At 47.5% G+C, this 27,331-nt stretch overlaps 1 protein-coding gene across 4 annotated transcripts; it reads left to right on the top strand.

Annotated features, from left to right (window-relative positions):
• The first annotated feature begins 208 nt into the window (after nt 1-208).
• On the top strand, nt 209-27,331 carry MFSD10 (major facilitator superfamily domain containing 10). Of its 4 annotated transcripts, XM_048509261.1 has the most exons (14): nt 372-762; nt 1,720-2,999; nt 3,091-3,285; nt 4,547-4,643; nt 7,316-7,419; nt 8,591-8,749; nt 10,299-10,487; nt 11,965-12,073; nt 14,239-14,341; nt 16,742-16,850; nt 19,884-19,974; nt 22,046-22,093; nt 23,272-23,361; nt 25,270-27,331. In XM_048509261.1, exons 2-14 carry the CDS (start codon nt 2,946-2,948, stop codon nt 25,374-25,376), a joined length of 1,455 nt encoding a protein of 484 aa, XP_048365218.1. In that variant the 5' UTR covers nt 372-762; nt 1,720-2,945; the 3' UTR covers nt 25,377-27,331. The 4 variants fall into 4 exon arrangements, with proteins under 4 accessions (XP_048365219.1, XP_048365220.1, XP_048365218.1 ...); XM_048509262.1 differs by lacking the exons at nt 372-762; nt 1,720-2,999 and adding an exon at nt 209-308; XM_048509263.1 differs by lacking the exon at nt 1,720-2,999 and having other exon boundaries at nt 370-762.

The raw sequence follows: 27,331 nt of genomic DNA on the forward strand, positions 1-27,331 counted from the left end.
GAGTGCCCGGGGCGGCGGCGGCGGCGGCAGCATAGAAGCGCTTCTCTTGCGCGCTGCCGGACTCGGGCGCCGCCGTGCGGGATGGGGCTGCTGCGCCCACCGCGGCGGCGGAGTCCGGCCTCCCGGGCACCCCAGGGGCGGAGCATCGCCTCTCGGGGCTGGGAGGGGGCCCGGCCGCGTCGCCTAGTGGGTGGGGAGGCGGGGGCTGGGCGTGCCGCGGCTGGCGAGGGCGGGCTGGGCTGCCGGCGCGCATCCCTCGGGCGAGGCTGTGGCCGGCGCCGACCGGAAGAGGAAGCCGCGGCTCGGGGGTGAGCCTGTCGCTGGGGGGGGGGGGCGGGGGGCGCCCGTGGACGGAGGCTGCTTCCCCAGCCCGGTAGCGCCTCCCTCCGGCTGGGCGGGAGAGGGCCTGCCGGGCTTTGTGCGACCGCCGGGCCGGGCCGGAGGGGCGCACCGTCCGACACCCCCTCCCCCCCCCCCCGCTTCAGGGCACGGGCGAGGGGGCTCCCCCGCCCTCTGGCCCAGCTTCGCGTCCTCCGTCCCCAGCCCGGGAGGCGGGACAGTGGTTGTGTGGGGAGGGGGGGGGGTCTCCTTCCTTCCTTCCTTCCTTCCTTCCCGACCAGCCCAGGCCCCCAGCAGCAGCAGCAGCAGCAGCAGCAGGAGGCGGAGGGGTCGCGGGCGAGGAGGGCCCGTCTGAATGTTGCCCTCAGGCAGGCGTTCCGGCGACCTTTCTCAACGCTTCGGCGCCGAGGAGGCTTCAGGAAGGTCCGGGGGGCGGCGGGGGCGGGGGGGGGCTGAAAGCCCTGCGGGGCTGTGGGGGAGGGGCTAGGACACCCCCCACCCCCACCCCGCGGGGAGTGGCCAAACTGGGGGGCTGTGGCGCGAGGGCGGGGCGCTTGGCTTGCGGGAGCCGGCATCTTCCCCGCCAGGTGAGGACCGTTTTGCCGCGCAGGCTGGAGCTCCGGTGTTTGGCGCTCCCAAAGCAGACCTCCCTTTTCCTGTGGGCGGCGCGAAGGAGCGCGCGGCGTCCTTCCACCCTCGTTGGAGGGAAATGTCCCTCAGAGCTGCACTTCGGAGAATGATTGGGAGGGACAGCAAGGAAGTACCATGCAGCGGAGCCTCGGTTTCCGTTGGTCATCCCTCCGAAAAGAATCGATGAAAACCGAGGCTGATTTTTCTATGGGAATCAATGTAAATCCAATTAATCCGTTCTAGGCACTCCAAAAAACATACCAAAAACACATTTTTAAATGAATAAACATGGTGTTTAATGCTGAAAACAGTAACAAACAGTAACAAACACTAGGACCAGCTTCAGAGCCAGTGGGCCAATGTCGCACCAGAAAGCTGTCCAAAGAGGTCTGTTTCTGACGCCTCTTTAAGATTTGTCTGAAATGGGGCAAGACATTGTCATCAAACAAGTTGCAGACACGGCCTGCAACAGCTTTGTCTGGGTGATTTTTCTCCACAAACCCCTGCACCTGACTGCAAATCGGTGAAAACTGAGACAAATTTTTCACTGAAAAAATCGATGAAAACTGAAGGCAATGAAAACCGAGGTCCCACTGTACTTAGACAGGCAGCACATTTTCCCCACTCATCCTGCAAGGGGCTCCCAGTGGCACCTACAACCTTTCCTTCCTCATTTCATGAAGTCCAAAGTGCTCTCATCTGGCTAAATTCATTTTTTGTGAACCTGCTTCCTCGTACAATATATTTCAGTTCTGCAGCGATTCCCCCTCTCTGGTGTGTCCCATCTCAAAAAGACTCAACCTCCACCCCGTCACATAAATATGTTAAGCAGTTTTAAACCAAGTTAGAATGCTGCTCCACCTGGATCAGAGCTGTGCATTTTGAGCAGGCAGAGAGAAAGGCCTCCTTGGTTCCCTGCTGCCTGTCTTCCTTTTCCTCAGAGGCATCAGAGGCTGGGCCTAGGGCCTTTTGCAGGCATAGGCAGCTCTTGCCAAATCAACCACAGCTCTTCCAGTACCTCCAATTTCACACTCAGTCGATTTATGTTCTTCAAACACACAGATATACATATCTTGAAGCAGTTTCAATCAAGACTGGAATGGTTAGTTGTACTAACCAGTACAGGTTAAATCAGTGGTTCTCAGCCTGGGGGTCGGGACCCCTTTGGGCTCTCTGCATCAGTGTTCTCTATCTGTAAAATGGATAAATGTTAGGGTTGGGGGTCACCACAACATGAGGAACTGTATTAAAAGGTTGTGGCATTAGGAAGGTTGAGAACCATGGGGTTAAATGTACTCATTGAATGTGTGTTTTGAGTGCCGTCAAGTCACTTTAAATAATGTCCCAAAAACTGCAGGAAGTTTTGGAGTGAGTCCCGCTGAGAACCTCTGATCTAGCACACACTGAGTCGAGTGCTGATGGGAAGGGAGGGGGTGAAGCAGGATTGTCAACTGCATGTTGGGAATTTTCTGGAGATTTGGGGGTGGAGTTTGGGGAGGGGAGGGGAGAGGGGCCCTGGAGTCCACCCTCCAAAGCAACCATTTTTCTCCCGGGACTTATCCTGTAGGCCCGACTCTGGACTCAGGTGTAATTCAGGAAATCACTGTGCCCCACGGAGGCTGGAAACCCTCGGGCAAAGGCAGATCCCCAACCTGGGAAGGCCCATCAGAAAAGACCCTGGTTCTGTTTGGTGCACAGGGGTTTGCCCTCAGGTGCCATCGCTCCAGCCTGGGGGTGTCAGACTTGCAGCCCATGAGCCAGTTGAGGCAATCCCCAGGGGCCTAGTAAGTCCTCTCAAGGAATTCTGATCTGGGCTGGCAAGCATGCTGTGAGGTCACTAGCTGAGGCAGCCCCCTCCTCAATGCTGATCTGGGCTGGCGAGTCTGCTGAGGGGCCACTAGTCAAGGCAACCATCCCTCCCACCCAGGCCTGGACAGGCCAAGTCACATTTATGTCACACCCAGCCCTCATAACAAATGAGTTGGGCCCTCTGCTCTAGCCCATCAATCCCCGAAAAGAGAAACAGAGTGGTAAGTGTTAACTTTGCTGGGCAAGACTGGGCTTGGGAGGAGTGTGTGTCAGAAAATCCCTCCAGCTCCTCTGTCCTCATCTGCTTTGCAGAAGGTCATGTCTGGGAAGATGTCCGTGGGAGCTGGCCAGGGAAGCACGAGGCCCCTTGAGGGGCCTGGAAGAGCCGAAGAGGCCTCCACTCGAGTGATCACCATGGTCTTCATCACACTCCTCATCGATCTACTGGGCTTCACGCTCATCTTGCCTCTCTTGCCTTCCATTCTTGATCATTACAGCAAGAAAGACGTGAGTGAATGCTGCACAACAGGGTCCGAAACCAGTCTTGGCCCAGGTGTGGGTGGAAATTGGGCATGCTGAAGACCTCAGTTGTGTTTGCTATTTGTTTACTCTGTGGGTATCCAACCTACAGTGTGTGGGCACTGCATGGCTGGGCAGACCCATGATCTGCAGTTGTACCTGCTTCCCATAAGGCTAGGGCAGGAGGTGCCAACATGCTGGCATTCCATGCCCCCCCACCCCACTTCCACCTCGAAAATATCTCGCCACATCTCTGATGTGAGTCACAATAAGAAATTTCAGGAGGCAGGGAAAGAGGTTAGAAACCAACTCTCAGCTGTTCTCTGGGCCGAAAGAGAGAGCTTATTTAGAATATATTCTCTCTGCCTCTCTCTCTGTCACACACGCACACCATGAAATGTTCCTGTTGCCTCCCAGAGGCTTACAACTGAAGTACAAACCCCCGCGGTGTGATGGAGGAAATTTCACATGGGGTACATCAGAATGCTGCATCTCTGACCCCCCACCCAACATCTTCAGCCAGGTGACATCACAGTGACATGGGGGGCAGAGCCAGAAGACAGGACAGGACTGCTCACTTAACTAGTCAGGAGCATCTTGGAAACCACGTGACTGTTCTCTCTTTTTATATTCCATTGCTGAAACTGCATTGAGCAGAAGGAAAAAATGTTCTGCAGAGAATACCCCATTGCTGAGATTCATTTTGTTTTGTTTGTGTTTTTCTGCACTGTGGTCACTGGCTCTCTGCAAGTGCACGGGGGTCTTTTTTGATGGCCAGTGGGGGCTGTGAAGGAGAGAGAGGCCCTTGTCTGTGCTTCCCAGTCTCTCTAGATATGGCTACACCACATCTTCCTTTCTTTTGAAAAAGTGGGAGGGACATGTTCCCTTGCCCTGTTCAGGAGCCCTCCCCACATCACTGTAGAATCATAGAATAGAATCTTAGAGTTGGAAGAGACCACAAGGGCCATCAAGTCCAACTCCCGACATGTGCTCATCCAGCCTTTGTTTAAAAACCTCCAAACTGTACATCAGCAGCCCTCTTCCGAAGCCCCTTCTGGTCCTGAGAAGTACAGGAAAGCTGGGATTGGCTTTTTCTTCTTGGGGGGAAGAAAGATTTTGGGGAAGAAAGAAGTGGCCTCCAGGAAATCCACTGCTGACTGTTTGTTCCTGTCACTGCTGAGGACCCAAGCTGGGTTTCGAATGTGCCCTTGGATCCCTCCTATGTGTGTACGATGGTTTTCCTCCACAGGATGGCTTGTACATCATCTTGCAACATGGAGTGGACAGGTTTGCTGAAGTGGTTGGTGTTCCTCCAGAAAGGAAGTACAATAGCGTCTTATTTGGAGGTAGGAATTACTTTTCAGTATTGGATTCTTTTAGAAGAAATTTATCTAATTCATAATTTGGGATGAACACAAACCCAGGACCATTGGGCATTAAATCCAAGTGATGTTTTCAACAGAAATCTGAGAGAGTGATGTTTTCAATAGAAATCTGGCCTGTTCACGCTTCTTTTATTTACAAAATCTGCTTGATTTTTATTTTTATTTACAAAATAAAATAAAATTTGATTTTTTAATTTTATTTTCAAAATCTATATGTTTCTATTTGCTATAGGTTGATAGGAGATTCCTGATTGGCTGCCTGGTTTTGTTCATATTATTAATACAGGGGAGAGTCCCCTGTAGTTTTAAACCCACCACCGAAAGGGATCTGTGATTCTTAGTAGACCATAAACTTAATATGAGTCAGCAGGGTGATGCGGCAGCCAGGAAAACCAATGCGATTCTGGATTGTATCAATAGGAGTATAGTGTCAAGATTGAGGGATGTAATTGTACACCTCTATTCTGCATTGATTAAGACCTCACGTGGAATATTGTGTACAGTTCTGGGCACCGCAGTTCAGGAGGGATATTGATCGGCTGGAGCAGGTCCAGAGGAGGGCAACCAAAATGGTAAAGGATCTGGAGTCCATGCCCTATGAAAAGAGGCTTAGGGAGCTGGGGATGTTTAGTCTGGAGAAGCATAGGTTAAGGGGTGTCTGGAGAAGCATAGGTTATGGGGTGACATGATAGCCATGTTTAAGTATTTGAAGGGATGTCATGTCAAAGAGGGAGCGAGCTTGTTTTCTGCTGCCTCAGAGATTAGGATACGGAGTAATGGATTCAAGGTGCAGGAATGGATTCAAGGTGAAGGAAAAGAGAAGAAAAGAGATTCCACCTAAACATTAGGAACAGCCCTGACTGTCAGGGCTGTTCGACAGTGGAATTCACTGCCTCGGTGATAGTGGAGTCTCCTACTTTGGAGGTTTTTAAACAGAGGCTGGATGAGCATATGTTGGGAGTGCTTTGATTGTGTATTCCTGCATGGCAGGGGGTTGGACTTAATGGCCCTTGTGGTCTCTTCCAACTCTATGATTCTATGATTCATTATCACAGTGACTATAATTCCTTTGCCTAATTGAAATGTGATTTGAAAAGGCTGATTAATGTAATAAGGCACCTTAAGGTCAGTAGTAGTAATAAGAGATTTCTCCTGGGAAAGGTCCCCAGATATGGTCTATATACTCATGGATGCTAGGCACATGTTTCGTGTAGATGAGCCTTGGAGCCATGCAAAAATAGACAGGCATTGGAAAGAAAGCTCTCCTTTGTTACCCCATAATGGCCAGGAGTGCCTTCTGTCATCTGCCTCTTCCTCACCAGCCCTCTCCCTTCTTAAACACAGCTGATCTGGCCATGCTGGTCCATACTTTTGTACCCTTGCAGTTGGACTACTGGGATGCATTCTGTAATAGGATGCCCCCAACCCAGAAAATTCAGCTAGTACAGAATGTAGCTGCCTGATTATTGTTGGGGCCTGGCCAGTGTGGGCATCCTTACCTATCTTTAAAAAGCTATGTTAGTTGCCAGACCCCACAGATCTCCTGTAGCTTGCCAAGCACCAGCTGTGGGCCTCAGGCTCTCTTCAACTGACTGTTCTCACACTGAAGCTGACTTTGCTGGGATTAACGTGAGCCTGTTCTTTCCTCATCTGAGCCCTCACTTTTTGGGACTGGCTCCATGTGTAGGTGAGGGGAGCAATGTCTTTAGAAACCTTTAGGAAGTGCTGAAATGCTGGGGTAGGCGGAGGGTGTGTGTGTGAGCTTTTAACCTGGGTGAAGGAATGGATTCGCAAACCCCATTCCATCAGATTCCCTGGAGATCAGAAAATCCCCATCCCAAGCAAATACCCCATCTCCAGCAATATTTTCAGGGGGCACCAAAATCAGAGTGGGTAGTAACTACCACCAGCAAATCAAAGAGTATCTCCCACTGGATGGGTTTGTATACCTCTATACCTGCTTTACTGTTAGGGGCTCTGTCTGTTTGCTGTAATTCCTACAAACTGACATGGGGACAAGCTATCTCACTATTGCAGTTTCAAGTTATCAGACACAAAAGATAGAGAGCATACCTGCTGCCCATCTCCATAACTTCTCCTTTCACAGCAAGACCAAATAAGCACTGTGTATTTACAGAGACAGACCTAAGAGCACTCAAAATATAAGAAAGTTTGAGAAAGAAAAGTAAAGAGTGTTCATGGTTTGTGTAGGCTGAGTATGATACAAAGAAAAGGTTCAAACATGCTGCATTTCCCACCCTAGAAATACACAAGTCAATAAGTTTTCCCAGTTTTTTGTGGTAAAATTAGGTGCCTCAACTTATATGTGGGTCGACTTATACACGAGTATATACGGTAGTTGCTGTTTTGAGCTGCAGGCAAACTGATGTGGGAGTAAGTGGTCCTTCAAGCACCTGCCATACTAATACAGGTATATATTTTACTATATATTAATACATAAAAGGTAAAGACAGTTGAAGTTCCTACAGTCATGCACCCTTTTTGCATCTGTGCTGTGTGTGTTTAGGTTTTAACAACACGTTAGAGGTATATGTCTACAAAATATAACAATGTATAGTTGTGTTTCAGGGGCTAGCAGCACTGCACTATGTCTAACTATCAATCTTTTCCAGGTCTGATTGGCTCCCTATTCTCCATCCTTCAGTTTTTTGCCTCTCCCCTCACTGGGGCTGCTTCTGACTGCTTTGGAAGAAGGCCACTCATGCTGCTGACTGCGGTATGTCTGTTTTGGGAACAGTCTTGTCTAGTGGATAACTGCCAGCGGTACAGAGAACCTGGCTGGATTCTACCTCTTCTGGGTTTTGTCTGAGTTTGTGGCTGGCACTTGGATTTCAGTTTATCAATCAAACTTCCTGCTTGCATATCAGACTATGACTCTGGGAGCAAGGCCTCATTTCCAATTCTTTGGCTTCTTAATCTTTCCCACTGAGAAACAGTCCCCCTCTTTAAGATGTGGGAAGGGCTACTGTCAAGAATCAGCCAGCTATTTACTGAGTAGTCAGCATTCATCATAGTTTGAAACACGTGGAGAAGGAAATATTCCAAAAGACAGGTGAATACGTGGTACATTAATGGAGGACAACACTTGTTAACATCTGACTGGAGATCATGGCCACGTGGAAAAAGCAGGGCAATGAGCAGCAGTGGTTAAGAGCAGGTGCACTCTAATCTGGGGAACCGGGTTTGATTCCCCGCTCTGCCCCCTGAGCTGTGGAGGCTTATCTAGGGAATTCAGATAGCCTGTGCACTCCCACATATGTCAGCTGGGTGACTTTGGGCTAGTCACAGTTCTGCTGAGCTCTCTTAGCCCCACCCACCTCACAGGGTGTTTGTGGGGGGGGGGGAGGAGATGGTAGACCCCTTTGAGTCTCCTTACAGGAGGGAAATGGGGGATATAAATCCAAACTACTACTACTACTACTACTACTACTACTACTACTACTACTACTACTACTACTACTACTACTACTACTACTACTACTACTCTTCTTGTTAGCACTCCACATCCCGTCTGATGCCAGGTTCCACAGTGAGCAGAGTGGGGCTTTGCCTCCTGATGGCAGCCCCCGACTTCCATGCAGGGGTGTGAAAGCGCAACAACAGGGCAATGAGTGAGGTTGGGTTTCCAGAGCTTTTCCCTCCCTGGAGAACTGGAGTGAGATCAGCTGCCCAAACATTGGAGACATTTTTATAAATGGGGAATCCATGAAATTTCCTGACATAGTTTCAGAAAGGTCAAGGATAACATAGCAACAGGATCCCTGCAATAGTTCAGCAGTACAAATAGAAAAGTCTGTAATGTTTGTGGGAAGTTGGAAGGTAATGAGAAGGAAGAGAATCTATGGGCGACTGGAGCTCAAATGACAGTTCCTCCCCTCTTTCCGCAGGTGGGTCTTATAGCATCCTATTCCTTGTGGGCCGTGTCCAGAAGCTTTGAGCTCTTTCTCCTCTCCAGAGTCATTGGTGGAATAAGCAAAGGGAATGTCAGCCTCTCTACAGCTATCATTGCTGATCTGACTTGTCCTAAAGCACGAAGCAAGGGCATGGTGAGTGCTTGCTGGGGCTGGCACTTTCTCTGCTGGTTAATCTTTGATCAAACACATCTAGGGGACTCACACACACACACACAAACACAAAAAGGTATACAAAACATGTGCGTGAGTTTTGAATGAAGAGAGTTGTGCTACCTGGTAAATCGGAGGGAGGAAACTAGGAGTAGCTGCCTGTCTCTCGGCATCGTTTTCCAACTCTAATGGCTTGTCTTTTGCAGTCTAGCCAGGGAGCATTCCTGGGCTGGAAGGCTTGAGGATGCCTACTTAAGTTGGCCCCCCCCCCCCCCCCAATCTGCGCCAGTGTGAGTGCCCCCCTGGACCTTTCACCCACTCCGGGGTGATTGCACTGCAAAAGTGAACTAATTGAAACTGAACCCTAGAAAGGCAGAAGTAATGCTGGTTGGAGGTGTTGAAGGACACTGTACATTTTCAATGGGACTAAGCTGACCCTGAGCTGATTCAGTTGAGAGCCTTGGAACTATACTGACTCAGCATTATTGCTGGAAAAGCAAGTTAATGCAGCTACGAAAAAGCTTTACAACAACTCAGCCTAGCTAATAAGATGTCCCCATCTGGATCCAGGTCACAGTAACATTGAGACTAGACTACTGTAATGCACTCTATGCTGGTCTCCCCTCAAAATCAATGATGAAATTCCAGTTGATGCAGAATGCCATGCACGGCTTGACTATTTGGGGAGCTAGATGGAGCATGCTTATTTGCTTCCATTTTGGAGTCACTCCACTGGTTGCCTATCTGTTACCAGGCTCAGTGTAAAGTATTGGCTGTCATGTACAAAGCCTTTCATGGCCTTGGACGTTCATATCTGTGAGACCACCTCTCCATCTGTGTTCCGGCGCAATACCTTTGCTCACCTGAGCAGGGCTTCTGTTGGTGCCAGCCTGCAAATGGGCAAGATGAACAACTGCCCATAGATGATGTGCTTTCTCTGTTGTGGCTCCCATCTGGCGGGACAGCATTCCTGAGGAGGTCAGGGAAGCTCCTCCTCTCCTGGCTTTCCAAAGCAAACCATGCAAAACTGAATTATTCACGAGGACTTTTCTGCACAGGCAATAGGGTAGCATTGTACAAAATTCTTCCCAAAATTACTGGGATAAATTATTAGGGATTGTGGTCTATACTGTTTGTTTGTTTGTTTGTTTTATTTCTGGTTGGTTCTACAATCCAAACTCTATTTCATCGTTTATTGAATATCCCATCCTGTGAATTGTATTGACTAACTCTGCATAATCTGTTTTGAGTCCCAGTGATTCAGGCAGGCTATAAATAACGTAAAGTCCCATTCTGTGGCCAGTGAGAACGGAGTCCTCTGTGTGGGCTGCTCTAAAATGCCCTAAAATCTAAAATGAAAGTGCTGCTGACCTGGTGGTCCAATCCAACAGCAGGCTCTTGTTCACCAGACCATTTTACACGGTTCAATTTCAACTCACCGTAGCATATGTTTCCAACCAAATGATAAACTTGTAATCATGCCTAACCCTGCACCAGTCACACCATGTCAGCCTTAACTGTGTTCCCACAGGCAATGATTGGTGTGGCCTTCTCCTTGGGCTTCATTCTGGGCCCCATGCTCGGCGCATACCTTGCCATGGAGACAGAGAAGGGGGAGATCTTCTATCTTCAGTCAGCTCTCTTTGCTGTCATGTTTGCAGTTGCAGATCTGGTTTTCATTTTCTTCTTGTTACCAGAGACACTCCCAAAAGAAAAACGGGTAAGGAGTTGTGCAAACAAATTGTGGCCATTCCATGCCGATTTTACAGAATAAGGAATGGAGAGCCAGTATTTAAAATGGCTAAAATGAGGTATCTCTGTATGTCTGCCCCCCATACATTTGGGCTTACTCTGTGCCCAAGTTTTGGCTCTCTTGCTCTGTTGTTGACACAAGATGTGGAAGGGAGAGGCTACGTGGTGCTTTTCTGCTTTTCCTGGTTACCCCCCCCCCCCCATTCATTTTTGCAGGAAGTGTGGTTGGGTGAGCAAAAGGTACTTTGGGTGGCAGATCTTTTTCTGCTTTCTTTCCCTCAGCAGTCCACTGTGATCCTCCACCCCCCAGGACCCCTGTGGACAAAAAATATTCTGGGCATTGCCCACACTTTATGTTTGAGCCAAGGAACAGCTGGGCAGAGCATGTGTGGTAGAGCTCCAGCTCTGCTTTGATACAAGACAAGGTGTGTACAAAGTCCGCTAGTTTCCCCTTCATGCCCAGTGTGGTGTTTATATTGCCCACAGGTGTCTCACAACCCCTGGCAGGTTTTGCCCTTGTGGGAGTTGCAGAAGGCTGCTGTGGGAAAGAGAAAAGAAATATCTGGCACCACAAGTGCAGTCTCCTCATTCAGTAGTAGGATGATGCAGCTCTGAATTTCTGAATTTTATTTTTTTAAAATAGACACTGCTATGAGCTGCTATTTCTTTTATCGTGTGCAATTTTATTTGTTTGTTTCTTTCATGCCTCACCACTCTCCTTAACAAGGACCCCAGAGGCTTATGTCGTTCTCTGCTTTTTTGCTTAATCCACCCTGGTTAGGCCAAGAGAGCTTGGCTGACCCAAAGTCTCCCAGAAAGCTTACAATTCAGAGTGGAAATTCGAATCTGAGATTCCCAGATGCTAGTCTGATGGTTTATCCACTATGCCAGGGGTGCCAAACGCATTTGTGTCGAGGGCCAAATATGACATAAATGTGCCTTGATTGGGCCAGGCACAGTGGAAGGAGTGGTTGCCTCAGCTAGTCAGCCTTCAGCAGGGTCACCAGCCCAGCCCAGTACTGAGGAGCTGCCTCGGCTACTGACGTCACAGCAGGCTCACCAACCTCGCGAGTGGGCTTCTCAGGCAGCCCCCTCCTCTTGCTCACTATCTGGCCTGGTGAGCAGCGGGAGAGGCTTTAGCTGGCTCACGGTCTGGTAAGTCCTCTCCAGGGGCCGCATCTGGCTCCCGACCTGAATGTCTGATATCCCTGCACTTTGCCATGTTGACTCTTGGCGCTATTCTGAATCTCAGTGTAGCGCAACATTTGCAGTCAGCTGAATTTTCAGGGGGGAAAGCTTTTATAGTACATGTAAATGTATTGAAAATATGCAGGACTTTTCCAAAGGCACATTGTCATCTGTGCTTAGGATCAGAGGTTTCCTTGTCAGGGCCTCCTTTCTGTGCCTTGATCCCTTTCAGTCAAAAGACATATTTCTCTTCATAGGTGTCCTCTGTGACGTCTGGTTTTCAGTCAGTCGCCGGCCTGCTCAGTCCCTGGGCCTTGTTCCAGTTCTCTGCAGTAAGCCAAAGAATGGATCCCCCTTCAAAAAAGAGCAAGTCCTCCAGCTTTCCATGCTATGTTATGGAGTAGTGTGAATATTTCCAAATGTTTTTTTTTCCTTGGCACCTGACATTGCACGAGCCTCTACATAGTCCAAGCCCTTTCCTGGAAACGTTTGCCTTATTGATGCCATTCTTGGGTGGCCACAGTAAGCAAACTGGTTTGTGTTAAACATTGATCTGTGACCCAAAGGGAGAGGCTGTGCATGTGATCAAGACGGCAGTTAGAGACGGGAGGCAACACTGACCCTCACCTCACTGATTGACCTCGTGTCTTGGTATACCTTCTCAAGGCCAACAGCTATCCTGTGAAGCTGTGAAGTGTTCAGGTGGAAATATTCTTACATCTGAAGGGCTGACCTGCTGGTATCCTCTTGAGTTGGCTTCTGTTTGCAGTATGCCTGCACCCTCCCATGTCCATAAACTTCCAGCTAGAAGAAACGTGTTTTTCCTGGTGTTAGTGTGATTCTGTGGCTGCCATAACAGTCCTGGCATACTTCACTACCACTATTGTGTGGAGAGATTAACCAGGATTTAAAGGTTCCTTGACATAACTGTACAATTCTCAAAGTTTATGTGTGTAATTTAAACCCACTCATTTGTAGCCCACTCAAGTGCATATGAAATCACAGAATCATAGAGTTGGAAGTGACCCCAAAGGCCCAGGCTGAGCAATGTTTTATTTGTTGAAGGAGACCAAGACAAAGAAGGTGTTGTGTAGTTCTGTCTTTTCTCCATTCCCTGTTAGCATTTTGTCAATTTCTCCACACAGCAATCTGACCATTTCCTTGTTCTTCCTTTTGCTATGGACATAATAAAAAAGCTCTTTTTATTGTCTTCTGTTGCAAGCTTGAACTTGTTCTGCACTGTAGCTTTTTTTTACTTTGTACTTACACCTGCTGGCTATTTGTCTGAATTCCATTTTGGTGATTTCCCCCCTTTTTCATTTTTTGTACATGTCCCTTCTAAATATTAGTTCTTTAGACATTCGTCATGGTTTCTTTAGACACCTCCTGTTTTTCCTCCTGATTGGAACTGTTTGAAATTGTGCCCTCAGCATCTCACTTTTAAGAAACTCCCATCCATCATGCACTCCCGTCTCTTCTAGTGTTCTTAACCATGGGATCACACCCAATAATTCCCTAAATTTAATGCAGTCAGCTTTCTTAAAGTCTAGGATGTGTGTCTGGCTATGCTTGGTTTCCCCTTTCCACTGTATAACAAGCTCCAGGAGAATATGATAACTCCCACCTAAGGATTCATGGTATCTCCCCACCCTACTAACCACTGTCACTGTTGGTTAGGAGCAGATCTAAAATAGCTGATTCCCTTGTTGTCTCTTCCACCTTCTGGACAATGAAATTGTCTTCAAGGGAAATGAGGGATTTGTTGGACCTTACAGTCTTAGTAGAGTTGACTTCCAAAGAATATCAGGATAATGACCCCTTCGGGGGTAATGAAGGCCAACAACCAGCTAAAGATCTGGCAGCTGTGAAATCTACAACAACAACAACAACAACAACAGTAGTAGTAGTAGTAGTAGTAGTAGTAGTAGTAGTAGTAGTAGTAGTAGTAGTAGTAGTAGTAGAAATCTCCCATTACTACCACATCTCTCCTTTCTGGAAGTTTGATCATCTGATCCAAGAAGGCATCATCCAGCTCTTCAATCTGGCTGAGTGACAGACACCACTCCTGAATGTCATTCGGGGCAGGAGTGAGCAGTTTCTGACCTTTCATGTCTTTAGATTCTTTTGTAACGAATTCCCTGCAAATCAGGGTTGCATGTGGGAGTTGTTCTGAAGGATACAAAGCTCCCCTCTTCGCCCTGCAGTGCAAATCCCCTCTCCCCCGTAACACTTGGCAGTCTTTACAGTGGTTTAATATTACCTCTGCAGGAATGGTGATCAGGATTCTTATCTTAAGCAGCATTTGCATCTAGGGTTGGATTTGCAAACCCTGGTTCAGAGGAAGCACAATTAGGTGGACCTTATACTGGGGGTAGTATTGATGTGCTGAACGATGTGGAAAGGCCAGCAAGGAAATAGAGAGCATCCAGTCCCGAGGGGGAAAGAGGGAAGGGCCTTGGCTGTCTGCCTGCCTGCCTACCGTCTTTCAGTAAATGTTGTGATAGAATTTGAATGTTATATCATTTTAACAGATCTGAAGGTGCTTGGGCTGGTGTATTTCCTTTATCTCTTCCTGTTCTCTGGTCTGGAATACACTCTGAGTTTTCTTGTCCATCAACACTTCCAGTTCAGCAGGTAATTTACATATTTATTTAACACATACTTCCTCATTCATTTAATTCATTCTTGCTTCCTTTAAGACCTTTGCCTCCTTTGCAAGACTTACAAAACCAGAATTAAAATGTTCAGTGTTGTTTGAATAGCCATGCTGCTTTCTACTCTGAGCAAAGCAATAATGATCACAACATTTTACTTTTATTGAGAACTTCCTTGTTAGAATATATTGCTTGGATAACTGGCTACCTGTGACTGGTTCCCTGACTTCATTTGCTGAATGCCTCAGAGTTTCACCCTATATATTTTTTAAAGTTAGGTTCTTGCATTTCATTTTTGGTTAAAAAAAGGAAAGCTGGGGAATGTCAGTATTCCTCTGTCCCATCCCCTGAATGGAAGGCTTCACAGAGTGACCACCCAGCTCCCTCCAGTGTTACTTCATGGTGCTTGTATTCAGAGGTTTGCTCCTTTGAATGTGGAGATTTCCTTTAATCACCACAGCAAATAACTACTATGATCTCTTTAATCCACTTCCAGCGCTCATTGATCATTAGTGCATTCCACAATTTAATTTGTTATTTAGGGAAGAAGTACTCCTCTAGCCCATCCTGAATCTTTTGCCCATCAACTTAACTAGGTGCTCTCAAGTTCTAGAATTATAGACGAAAAAGTTCTCTTTATCAACTTTCCCTACTTTGTATCTAATTCTAAACCAGTACCTTAGTGTGTGGATTGTTAAATCTGTACTTTGGGGTCAGATACAGAATAGCAGGATGTATGTATAAACTTGAATCAGTACCCAATTTCATCAAAAGGAAAAACATTGAAATTACAAAGGAGAAAATAAGATCTCACAGGGCTAGGTAAGAAGATCTTGGCTGCCATTTTGAGGGAACAAAAGGTAAGGGAGCCCATTGCTGGGCCAGATAAGTAAAGGAGGAGGCATTGATGCAGGTGGGTGAGGGGGAGTTGGTGGAGCTGCCCCTGCAAGGGCTGACTAGCAAGTGGATGACTTTGAGAGTGTGCATGGAAGGAAGACTCATCCCCCACGGGTCTCATAGATCCCCACTTGTTATTTTATAAATGTATATCAAATCTTCCCTTAGTGGTCTTTTTCCCTAAACTGAAAAGCTTTCCCAAGGACTTCACCGTAGGGGTATTACATATACATACAGGATTATTACAATTATGGCAAATTTCTTTTCAGTCTCTTAGGTCTAGGAACCTTAAGCCAACAAACAGACTCCAAAGTAATAATCAGCAGCATTTATTGGTGAGGTATTCAAGCACCATACTTGGCAAGCCAGTTCTAATGAAGCTTGAGGTCCCATATATTCCCCAAGATTCTCCCCTCCCAACTTCCCAGAGGCAGCCTCTGAAACCCCAAGGTTAGCAGCAGATAGCAGAGGAGCCACCTGGTCTCCTGCTCACAAAACAAGATAGCAGTCGTAACTCTTTTCTCACGGGACAGGGGAGACAGGGGAGGCCTACTTCACTACAAAGCATGCAAAGCCATGAAGCACATGTCAAGGAAAGAATGCATGGATGGCAGTGGCTATCTATACCAGGCTTGTTACCTATATCAAAAGAGGCATTAGATTGTTATATCTGGTTGTTTACATGGATTCAAGAGAGCATCCTTTTAACTCAGATAAACACCCTCCTGATACTTTCCTAATAATTCCTAGCATAGAGTTTGCCTTTTCCACCACTGCCATACACAGAGTCAACATCTTCATTGGAGTATCTTCCCTTCTGAGTTCCTTTCATTTCAGACCCCCATCAGCACATATTTGACGTTAGCATTTTTTGCTCCAGTATTCATTACTTTGCATTTACTATCTGCTTTGGTTTTTCCCCTTCTGACTGATTTGGTATTGTCTGCAAACTAGCCCACTGCACCATTCACATCCAGCCCTGTGAGGTGCACTCTCTCGTGAGGCTAGATCAATCCAGCTTTCTCATGCAGACTTGCTCAATTCCATCCCCTGCTGCAATTTCTCATGGCTTTTGAGCATGCAGGAGGCCCCAGTGTGGCCTTTTTTGTAGTCAAAGGTTCTTTCCTTTTTCCCTCACATAAAAGTTGGGGCCAATCCTGTGGTATGAATGTCTTTTTGGCCCAACAGATTTTGAAGGTTTTTCTGTTGTTTCAAACACTTGCAAAATGTATTTGACCTGAAGTAACTGAACGTACCGTGTCACCTTGTTGCAGCTGACCCTGTCGGGGTTTCAAGGCAAGAGATGAAGTGACTGTCGTGTCAGATAGTTTTGTACACCATGGCAATGCCTCTCTGAAACCACCTTCCCCTCCCTTAAAACCTGTTAATGTGGAATTAAAAATTTGTCTTCTTCCCCTCTCCTTGTTTTTGTGTGTGCGTGTGTTTTGTTGTTGTTGTTGTTGTTGTTTTTGACCTTCTACAGCATGCAGCAAGGGAAGATGTTTTTCTTAATTGGAATTACAATGGCTGTGATCCAGGGTGGCTACACTCGCCAAATCAAACCAGGACATGAACTCAAGACTGTAAAAGGGGTCAGTTTCTTTTTCTTTTTGTTGTAATTTAGGTATTCCATTGGCGTCCAGTTACACATTGTTCCCCAAATGTCTCCTGCCCCACACCTTGCTTAGCTTCAGCCAGACTGCAATCATCTACCATACACCTTCAAACCTTATTTAGGCCAGGTTTAGACAAATCTATTCATGCTTCTACGTTCCTCTTCCCTCTTATATTTACAAAACTTTTAACAAATTTCCAGAACATTGTTTCTTTTAACTCAGAGCATATCCCCCAAACAAGAGTTTGCAGGCTTGTGTTTCTAGACCTTTGCAGCCATCAATAATGAAGTAATGGGGTTCCCTGTGTCATATCATGACTATGAAGGAGGTATCAGTTTGTCAGGTGCCAGGGAACTGGCTCTAGCACATTGTGGCTCGCCTCTAAAAGGCTGTTTCTAATAGGGAAGCTACTTCCCCCATTAAATTACTGCACACAAGAAAACATTCCCAGGTTGAAAGGGATGTGTGCCCTAAGTGTGCCATGTGCGTGTGTCCTTGGATAGTCTTCCTTTGGCTTAATGCTTTTGAAATTGCTTGGGACAGTTGTTGAAGACCTGTCCAGCTTTTTTAGCAAAGTAGCAGGAATGCAGAGGTGAAGGGTTCCAGAGAGTCAGCATGGTGTAGGTCAGTGGTTCTCAACCTTCCTAACGCCGTGACCCTTTAATACAGTTCCTCATGTTGTGGTGACCCCCAACCCTAACATTTATCCATTTTACAGATAGAGAACACTGATGCAGAGAGTCTTAGGCGACCCCTGTGAAAGGGTCATTCGACCCCCAGGTTGAGAACCACTGGTGTAGGGGTTACGAGCAGGTGTACTCTAATCTGGAGAACCAGGTTTGATTCCCCGCTCTGCCATTTGAGTTGTGGAGGCTTATCTGGGGAATTCAGATTAGCCTGTACACGCCAACACACACCAGCTGGGTGACCTTCGGCTAGTCACAGCTTTTTGGAACTCTCTCAGCCCCACCCAACCTCACAGGGTGTTTGTTGTGTGGGGGGAGGGAAAGGAGATTGTAAGCCCCTTTGAGTCTCCTTACAGGAGAGAAAGTGAGCGATATAAATCCAAACTCTTCTAAATCCAAACTTTTAATCACTCTCTGTAAAGTACATATCTTGGATTTTTTGTGTCTGAGAGCAGGCTGGCATTCACAGCAGGCCCTGGGCTTGGACATTGGGGGTAAGCTGGGATTGCTACTATGGACAAGCATCATATACATTTATGAGGGTGTGTGCCCCCACATAAAGCACCTCCTGTATATTTGATATCAGTTTTGAAGCCCTCCAAACACCTGTTCTCCTGAATAGGAGCTCTGGGTGTGTTGCTGAGTACTCAGGGTGTTTATGAGCAAGTCATTGTTTAAAAAAAACAAGAAAGGGTGCCTACACTTCTTGAGTAACAGATTTTTTAAAAAAATTCATTTTATTAGATTTATATCCCGCCCCTCCCCAATATGGTAATAAACTTCTTGAAAAGGAAGTTGCAGTTCACTGTCTTTCCACAGTGGCAACGATTGCTCGGCTCCTCAGGTGTTTATCTGCCCCACCCTGAGGGACAGAGTGGTTGACCAGCCCACACCATTCTTTGGAGCAGTGAAAAGAGCTGGAAGGATCCAAAGGTTAGCAGAGTGTGAGTCACATAATAGATAGTAAAGACTGGAGACGGAGAGCATCTCCTCATTGCCAAACTAGCTGAGAGAGCAGAGAGAACTACCAAGAAGAAGAAAGAAATTGCCCCTGAGAATATCAGTCTGGAAACAGGCTAGAGGAGATACATAAAAGGATGGACTGTCCTATCTGACTGCCCACTTCCTGTCCCCTGCAGAGTTGTCTTCTTCTCATTCCTTTGCACACTAGACATGGCCAATTCCAACAACAAACACCTGGTATTAATATGCAGGGACCTCCCCCCCCATTTTGAGCCCTTTGTTAATGGCTCCCACTTTATCCTAGTTGTCAACCCTTAAGGCAAAAGATGCAGCAATGAAGGGGTTTGGCCACAAAGGCTAAGAGAAGGAAGAAACCAAACTCCACATTGAAATGGTCAGGAATGAAGGACTCCTCCCTCTCCACTCAGGAGTAGAACATACAATGCTGCCACTGCATTGCCCAGGGACTTTGGGAGCCAGAGGAGAGCAGGCCTGTCCACTTTTCCACCAGCCAAACTACAATGGGGGGCTTATGAGGGGGCTTTGCAAGCAAGCAAGCCCAGCTCTACTTCATTCATTTTTTAGAACATAAGAATATAAGAAAGAGCCTGCTGGACCAGACCAGAGTCCATCTAGTCCAGCTCTCTGCTACTCGCAGTGTCCCACCAGGTGCCTTTGGGAGCTCACATGCAGGATGTGAAAGCAAGGGCCTTCTGCTGCTGCTGCTGCTTCCGAGCACCTGGTCTGCTAAGGCATTTGCAGTCTGAGATCAAGAGGATCAAGATTGGAAGCCAGAGATTGACTTCTCCTCCATAAATCTGTCCAAGCCCCTTTGAAATCTATCCATCACCACCTCCTGTGGCAGCATATTCCAAACACCAATCACACGTTGCGTGAAGAAATGTTTCTTTTTATTAGTCCTAATTCTTCCCCCCAGCATTTTCAATTGGAAGAGCCCTATTGGAAGAGCCCTTTGGGGATAGGGCAGTATACCAAATCAAATAAATAATAAAATAATAATAATGTATGCCTTTCCCCCTTCCCCTTTCAGGGCCTGCTAGCAGGAGAGGAGGCCCATTTCAGTTGGTGGCTCAACCTCCTCCCCCCTCCCTGCAAAGTCCCAGTCTCAATTGGGGCTGCGCCTTTTGCCTACATGTGACCTTTTTCACTTCTGTTCAGAGCAGCTGAACAGTGGAACAGTGGATGGGGATTGTGACAGACCCTGAGCCCAGCACCTTAACCTTACTCCATCTCCTCTCAGTAGCAGGACAGCCCCGGAAAGCAGGATCTGGCCCTTTGCTGCTTGAGAGAAAGTTGTTATTACCCAGCTCAGACTTTTCACGCTCTCTCTCTTTTGCAGGCAATTCTGTTGTCAATTCCTGCTTTCCTGTTGATTGGCTGGAGCACGGGCACGATCTCCTTGAGTGCAGGATTGCTGCTCTACTCCTTTGGTGAGCACCTCAAATGAATCTTTTTGGGCTTTGTGTGAGAAATTTCTTCAGAGATTCCTCAAGAACATTCATTCTCATGGCTTTTGTCTTCAAGTGGCTGCTGTTTCTTCTGCAATCTTGAATGAAGTGTTGGCTCAGTTTGTTCTAGTGTTGATGGCGCTTCTGGAAGTTGCCATGGGGACATTTGGGGAGCTCCGTAGGGCCTCTGTTCTCTCAGTTTACATTGGATTTTTCCAGCCTCCTTCCACTTTCCAAGAACTGCAGAGAATTCTGCACTAAACTGCCCTCTTGGTTTCCTGCTTAGAACATGAACATGACCTCTTCTGGAAAGCCACGATTGCTGTGCAGGGAGCCGCGGGCTGTCCAGTCAGAAGGGACCTCTGGGTGGCACGTGCAGCACTTGAGCAGCAGGAGTCAACATTCAGCATAATTGGGAAGGGCTCCCAAAGGGTGGGCTGTTCTGCTCTTCATACACCCACTGAGCAGAAAGGCTGGCTCTGACCAAATATCGAGAGCGGCTGAGGGGGGATATGATTGAAGTCTATAAAATTATGCACGGGGTAGAAAATGTTGACAGAGAGAAATTTTTCTCTCTTTCTCACACTAGAACCAGGGGGCATCCATTGAAAATGCTGGGGGGAAGAATTAGGACTAATAAAAGGAAACACTTCTTCACGCAACGTGTGATTGGTGTTTGGAATATGCTGCCACACGAGGTGGTGATGGCCACTAACCTGGATAGCTTTAAAAGGGGCTTGGACAGATTTATGGAGGAGAAGACGATTTATGGCTACCAATCTTGATCCTCCTTGATCTGAGATTGCAAATGCCTTAACAGACCAGGTGATCGGGAGCAACAGCCACAGAAGGCCATTGCGTTCACATCCTACATGTGAGCTCCCAAAGGCACCTGGTGGGCCACTGCAAGTAGCAGAGAGCTGGACTAGATGGACTTTGGTCTGATCCAGCTGGCTTGTTCTTATGTTCTTAACAGCTCCAAGTCCCACTAGAAGGGGGCAAGTTCTTGAACATACTAAGAGTTCTTCAGTGGGAAGCTCTTAGAAATGCTGAGTACAAATACTGTTATAGCATGGTAAATGAAAGGTCTCACTTCAGGGTGAAGACCGATTTTGTTTTGAAGGACTCATGTGGGCCAGAACCATGAATGAGCCCATATTCCGTGCTGTTGTATGTGTGCACTGGACATGGGCCATCACAAGAAGGGAGGCCTCAGGCCTAGAGCGTGGTGCTCCCTTTGTGTCTGATTGAGGGGTAGAAGAGAACTCCGGTTCTCGCCACGCCCCACCCCAAATAGTTTCTAAGCACTGGCTGTTTGTTGCAGCCTCTGTTTGTTGGGATTTTAGTTTAGATAAGCTTAAATTTTCTAAAAATTCTCACTGCTAAAGAGAAAGTGATGAGAATGTTTTATCAATGGCATCCAACCCCTCATAAATTAGCTAAAATTAAAGGGTTAGTTTGATAAGTTGTTCATAAGATTTTTTCAAGGAGAGTCTTTCCTCGCTGTCTGCATTTTATGCAGGCGGCATGCAGTTATTAAGGTCCTTTTAAAAGGCTACATGGCACTCTGTGTCATTCCAGGGCTAAGGAGATCTCTTTTCTTTTGCACACACGAGTCAGTGGTACAGAGCTGGGAAATTGTCCCCAGGACTGATCTAGGTGTCTTTTGGGCCAAGAGTGTGCGAAAAGATGTCCTTACACTGTCGGTGGGCATTTGACTTGTGTGCCTGTTTGTGCTGTTTAGTCTCAGAGAAGGGCAGTTGCTGAATCTCTGACCTTGATTGATTGATTGATTGATTGATTGATTGATTGATTGATTGATTGATTGATTGATTGATTGTTGCATTTTTATACCGCCCTCCCCCAGAGGGCTCAGGGCGGTGTACAACATTAACAAACAGGCAATAAAACAAGATAAAAATAAATGAAGACTTAAAATGCAGCATACCTTGTTGTGGGTGTGCTGTTTGTTGATTCTTCTCTGCTTTGTAGTCTGTCAAGTGATGTCCTCTGAACTCTCTTATATTCTGATATGTATTTTGCTTGTCTCTAGCTGCTGCAGCCGTGGTTCCTTGTTTGTCTGCGGTGGTCTCGGGCTACGGTAAGTGGCTCTTCAAAATACTATGAGGAGAGAGAGCATATCTAAGAAGAACTGCTTGCCCTCCAGCAGAGCCCGGGGGGGGGGGGGGTTCTGTGTCTTTTTCCTTCAAGTGAGGAGAAAGGAAGCTTCAGCTCCGTATCTGAAATCAAAGCAATCCACTTGTACCGTCATGCTGTTTATAGAAATCTGAGACAGAGAGATGGAGAGGAAGTGGATTCAGTCCATTGTTAATTAAGTTATAATAGCATTATTGTTCATAATTTTGTTCATAATCCGGGGCCTTACTGGAAACTGCAAATATTTCAATTTGTAAATATGCTCTTAATTGGCATGGAGAAATTGTGGCTACCTGTTTGTATCTTATATGGGCCTCAAAGACAAAGGGCACATGTGCTACAAAATTAATTGCCCTGCTAACCAAACAGTGGCCATGGGAGGCAGAGTTTCAGCCCTGTCCCCTAGCCCAGGAGTCCTCTGGAGAGGCTCCGCGTGCCTCAAGGAACCTGATTTGCAGATCCTAGAATTTCCTTGCTAGGAGCAAAAGGCGAGGCAGATCCTTGCCCTGGGGCACTGCTGTGTGCCGAATAAATGCGTTGCCTTCCTGCAGCAGAAAGAGAGAACTAGCAAGCGAGTTTCTTCTTTTCTCCAGCGAGTGGAGGAGGCCTGCCGCAGGAGTCAACAGAAGAAGGGCTGCAGAAGCTGCACAGATGTGAATAACAGGACAACCATTCAGAGGCGTAGCTAGACCAGAGTGCGCCTGGTGCACACTCTGGCTTTCCCCGCCCCCCACGGCACCCCACCCCACTTACTTTTGGGAAAGGAGCAGGCCGGAGAAGAAGGCCGGAAGCCTGCCTGTGTTGCCTGGGCCTGGTGGGAACTACATTTCCCAGGAGCCCCCGGGATATGTAGTTCCCACCAGGCCCAGGCAACACAGGCGGGCTTCTGGCCTGCTCCATTCCTAAAAGTAAGTGGGGTGATGCGCCGTGGGGGGAGGGGGGCCGCGGAGGGGAAGGGGGAGGGGGATTTTCCCGCCCCCCACGTGACTAGAAATTGTGCGCCCGGTGCGTTCCCTCCCCCGCCCCCTGGTGGCTTTGCCTCTGCAACCATTTGAATAAACCCTGTAGAAGGGACTCCACGTGGCATGGAGAGAAAGTGGCACCTGGTTCTTCTTTTCCCAGGATCAGCAAGCCAGAAAGGAGCAGTGATGGGCATCTTAAGGAGTCTGGGGGCCCTTGCCAGAGCCATGGGGCCAGTGCTGTCAGCAGCAGGTAAGGGCGTGTAGCAGGTGGGCAGGCATTCTTGTCTTTTGGGAGTCACAAAGTGCAGAGCCTTCCTCTGATTTAAAAAAAAGAATAGGTAAAAATGCTGGGAACTAGGACTGTTGAGCAGAAGAATCTTCCAGATAAACCCCACTGTCTTTGCTGTGGATGGGAAATCCGGGGGGTGCCCCCATCGTGGTAGGACTGGCCTGTTTTAAATCCCTGTGCCAGGAGACGTCGTTTTTTCGGCAGCAGGGCCTCTAAAAGAGGATGTGTCCCCAGTTGCTTCCCCTTCTGCCCTTCAATGTGCAGTCAGCAGGGGCAGCCTTAACCAATAGGCAACAGGAGCAGCTGTCCAGAGCCCCCGACTCAGTGGTGGGATCCAGCCGGTTCGCACCACTTCAGCAGAACCGTTTGTTAAAATGGTGCTTGTAAACAACCGGTTGTTAAATTATTTCAATCCCACCACTGCCCCTACTCATGGCCCCGCCCCTCCATTTGGTGGGGGAATCCAGGGTGGGCTGCTGCCATTAGTTCCACCCACTGGCTCAGGCAGCCAGCTTTATGGCACCCACTCACACCCACCCTGTCCGTGAGAGCTGGCTTCTGCCAGTGGCTCCCACCTACGTTACACAGAGCAAGGGATGTTAATGGGGTGGCCATGATTGGGCAAGAGGTGCTCGGGGCTGACAGTAGCTATTATGGGACCTGTCCTGGCCTTTTGTCTAGGGCTTGGACCCCTCTGTGGTCTGATTCACATATACGTGCAATGAATTCTATGATTAGGCTAAGAATCACAGAATGCTTTTCATGTCTATGTGAATCAGACTACAGAGGGGGCCAGGACAGGCCCCATAATCACTGCTGTCAGCCCCGAGCACCTCTTGCCCAATCAATGTGAGAATTACCTCAATGGAAAAATGGCATCTCAGGTGACTTGTGGAACTAAATCTCCTATCTTGCTTACTCATGAGGCAGACAGAGCAACTTCAGAGGTCCGAACACTCTTTGAGCGCCATATAAACGGGGACAGTGATCCCCAACGTGGTGCTGGTGGATGCCGTGGCACCTGCTGATACCTTTTCTGGTGCCCATAAAGTAGGACTTTTGCCCAGCAAGGCTTCCAACTCATCTATTGGAAATTTGACTGGCTGTGCTGATTATTTATTTATTTATTAAGTTTATATACTGCCCTCCCCCGGAGGGCTCTGGGCGGTGTACAACATAAATGCAGCGTGTGTGTGTGTGTGTGTGTGTGTGTGTGTGAGAGAGAGAGAGAGAGAATGAATCACTTCGTGGCTCGTTCTACCTCCTATGGTAGCCGTTCTGTGGCAGCCATTTTGTTGCTTCACCCCCCCTGCCATGTCAGAATTCCAGATGTGTCCACAGACTCAAAAAAGGTTGGAGACCCCTGGCTGGGGGGTTAACATGAAAACCGCCACCCTGCGAGGATCCTCCTGTAGGAATGGTCCCACTCTGAGTCCTGTGCCATTTAAACAATCCGTCTGATGCAGCCAGTGTTCTAGAATGCGTGTGACGCAGCCACTTCAGGAAGGTCTCTCTCTGCAGGGCACGAGGAAGGTCTGCTATATGGCTGAGCAAGAGCACTTGAGACATTCTTTGCCTTAAGACGGGTGTCAGACTCATTTGTTGAACTTGCCAGGCCAGATCAGGAACGGGGAGGGGAGGGGAGGGTGCGCCTCAGCTGGCTTGTGGGCCGGATAAGCCCACTCAAGGGGGCAGATGCGCCCCCTGGGCTGCATGTTTGATACCCCTGCCTTAAGAGATCTGGGGTTAAATGTTACCTGGATACCTCCTGTTCCCTTCCAAGCACCCTGTGTGTACCAGGAAGACCATTTTGGGCGAGTTCCCACTTGACTATTTGTGATGTTCTAAAGAGCTGTTCTTCCTTTTCAGTATACTGGCTGGCAGGAGCCAAAGTCTGTTTCACCATCTGTGGCTCTTTCTTCTTGATTCCCCTCTTCTTGCTTGGATGCATTCAGAAGCAAACAAAAGAAGAATAAGCAACCGTGACATTTCCCCAAGAAGGCAGCTGTGGCAAGCCAAGAAACCAGTTTCTGGAGCATCCTCTGGTGTTATGGCTAACTCCAGTCTCAACACAGCTGCTCCTCAGGATCCTGTCCTGGCTTTGTGCTGACCAACACTGGGGAGTTCAGTGCTACTGATGTATTTTTGGCTGTGCTGAGTGGAGAAATCCTGGAACAGAAATCTCAATTGCTGCCTTTGAGCAACCGACACCACTTGTCACAAAAGCTGCTGGATATCTTGCCAACTTACCACGGCCTGGCAAAGCAGCAAAAAAACAGTGATGCAGCAAAGCTTCATGGGGACAAGGGAAAAATTAATCAGTGGAAAATTATTCAGTGGAATTATTCTTGGCCCTGCCTTTGTCTGCAAGAGCGACTGCGGTGCTGTGGCATTAGATTTTCCAAAGAGCATCCGCTCTCACTTTGGGCTGACCCAAGAGGTAAAACAGTGTTTTCCTAGCACAGATCAGCCAAGGATAGGGATTATTGGACACACAGCAGATACTGAGAACGAGAACTTGAGCATGTTGGTAAAGGGGTTGCAGTTGCCTTAAACCAAAGACTTGGATAGTTTGCCAAAGATCTGTGCTCCACAATTGGCCCTGAGAGGTGGCTTTCATGCTTGTGGTATTCTCTGCCTTTGGGTGTAAGAGAATTGCCATTAGCAGCCGTGGGCACTGCAACTTGTTCCATTTTTCTGACTCTGTGTAAAGCAAGATACATTTGGCACTCAGACAATCTTGCCTACTTTATCAGCATTAAAATTAGAGCAAGTTCAGCCTCCTTGGGTGTGTGATTTCACACTGCCAGTGTATTTCCCAAATACAAATGAGGCTTCTTAGGCATCTCTTGTGCCTCCAGGGCTCCTCTGCCTCATTCTGGGGCCAAAGCAAGACTCCCTCCCTCCCCCCCCTCCCACTTTTGTGTAGTGTCTGAACTTGCCTTTGTCAGTGGCCAGCTGTTCCATCCAGCAGTTCAGTTGGTTAGCCTGGCAATTCATGGCTAAGCATCTTTCAGTACTCCAATTTGGTATTTATTGCTGTAGCATTTCAACAACATTTCCCCTGAGATGTATTATGTTACAGAGCCAGTGTGGCGTAGTGGTTTCAAGAGCACCAGACTAGTATTGTTACCACAGCGAGGGCAGCAATAAAACTGAAGCCACAAACTATAAATTGAAAATAAAATAAAGTTTTAATGTGGTCAAACAGAGTTTTGTTCGGAAGGGAGTGAAGTCAGCAGACCGAGCACCAGGCAAGACACACGGAACACAGAGAAATGTGGCCAAGCCTGGCAAAGCACACTGAACACAGAAAATACAGACTTCTTATAATAACTGTATAGGTTACATCATAGACTGAATTATACAATAATAATACAGGGCCATCAATGTCCGTTAAGGTTCTTCCTCTGAGATATCTGGGTCTTATCTTCTGTCAGGAAACACCTCCGGATAGTTGTCTGCGTGATAACGCAGATGTTTGCCCGCTGGCTCTTATGCATATTCACCTTGACATTCCGCCTTGCCATTCTGCCCTGTACCTGGCTGCTAATGGTTTATTCCAAAACTGCTGATTTTTGGAAGAGACTTTTAGTAGGGCTGGGCAGTTTAACTATTCCTTTGGCTTTCCCCATACTAAGAGGAAATTGTTTTAACATAAATTCTGCCATCAGCTGCTGGCTTTTCCTGGGTGTGTGTGACAATTACTTGGGGCTATGTAAAAATACAAAAGGGGGTTGCCTGATTCATTAACTGTCTGCATCCTGTTCCTCTGGGTCCACCTTTAGCATAATCTAATCTTTTGTTTCAGCAGCTTGCAATTTAGATTTTACAGCAGGAAGAAAACCTTTTATAGAAAACCAGAATAAAACTTAAATTCTACTAACATTATATGTGTATCAAAACTATATTAAAAACAGAATGATCATTA

This window comes from Sphaerodactylus townsendi, linkage group LG10, assembly GCF_021028975.2.
Source record: "Sphaerodactylus townsendi isolate TG3544 linkage group LG10, MPM_Stown_v2.3, whole genome shotgun sequence".
Lineage (NCBI taxonomy): Eukaryota > Metazoa > Chordata > Lepidosauria > Squamata > Sphaerodactylidae > Sphaerodactylus > Sphaerodactylus townsendi.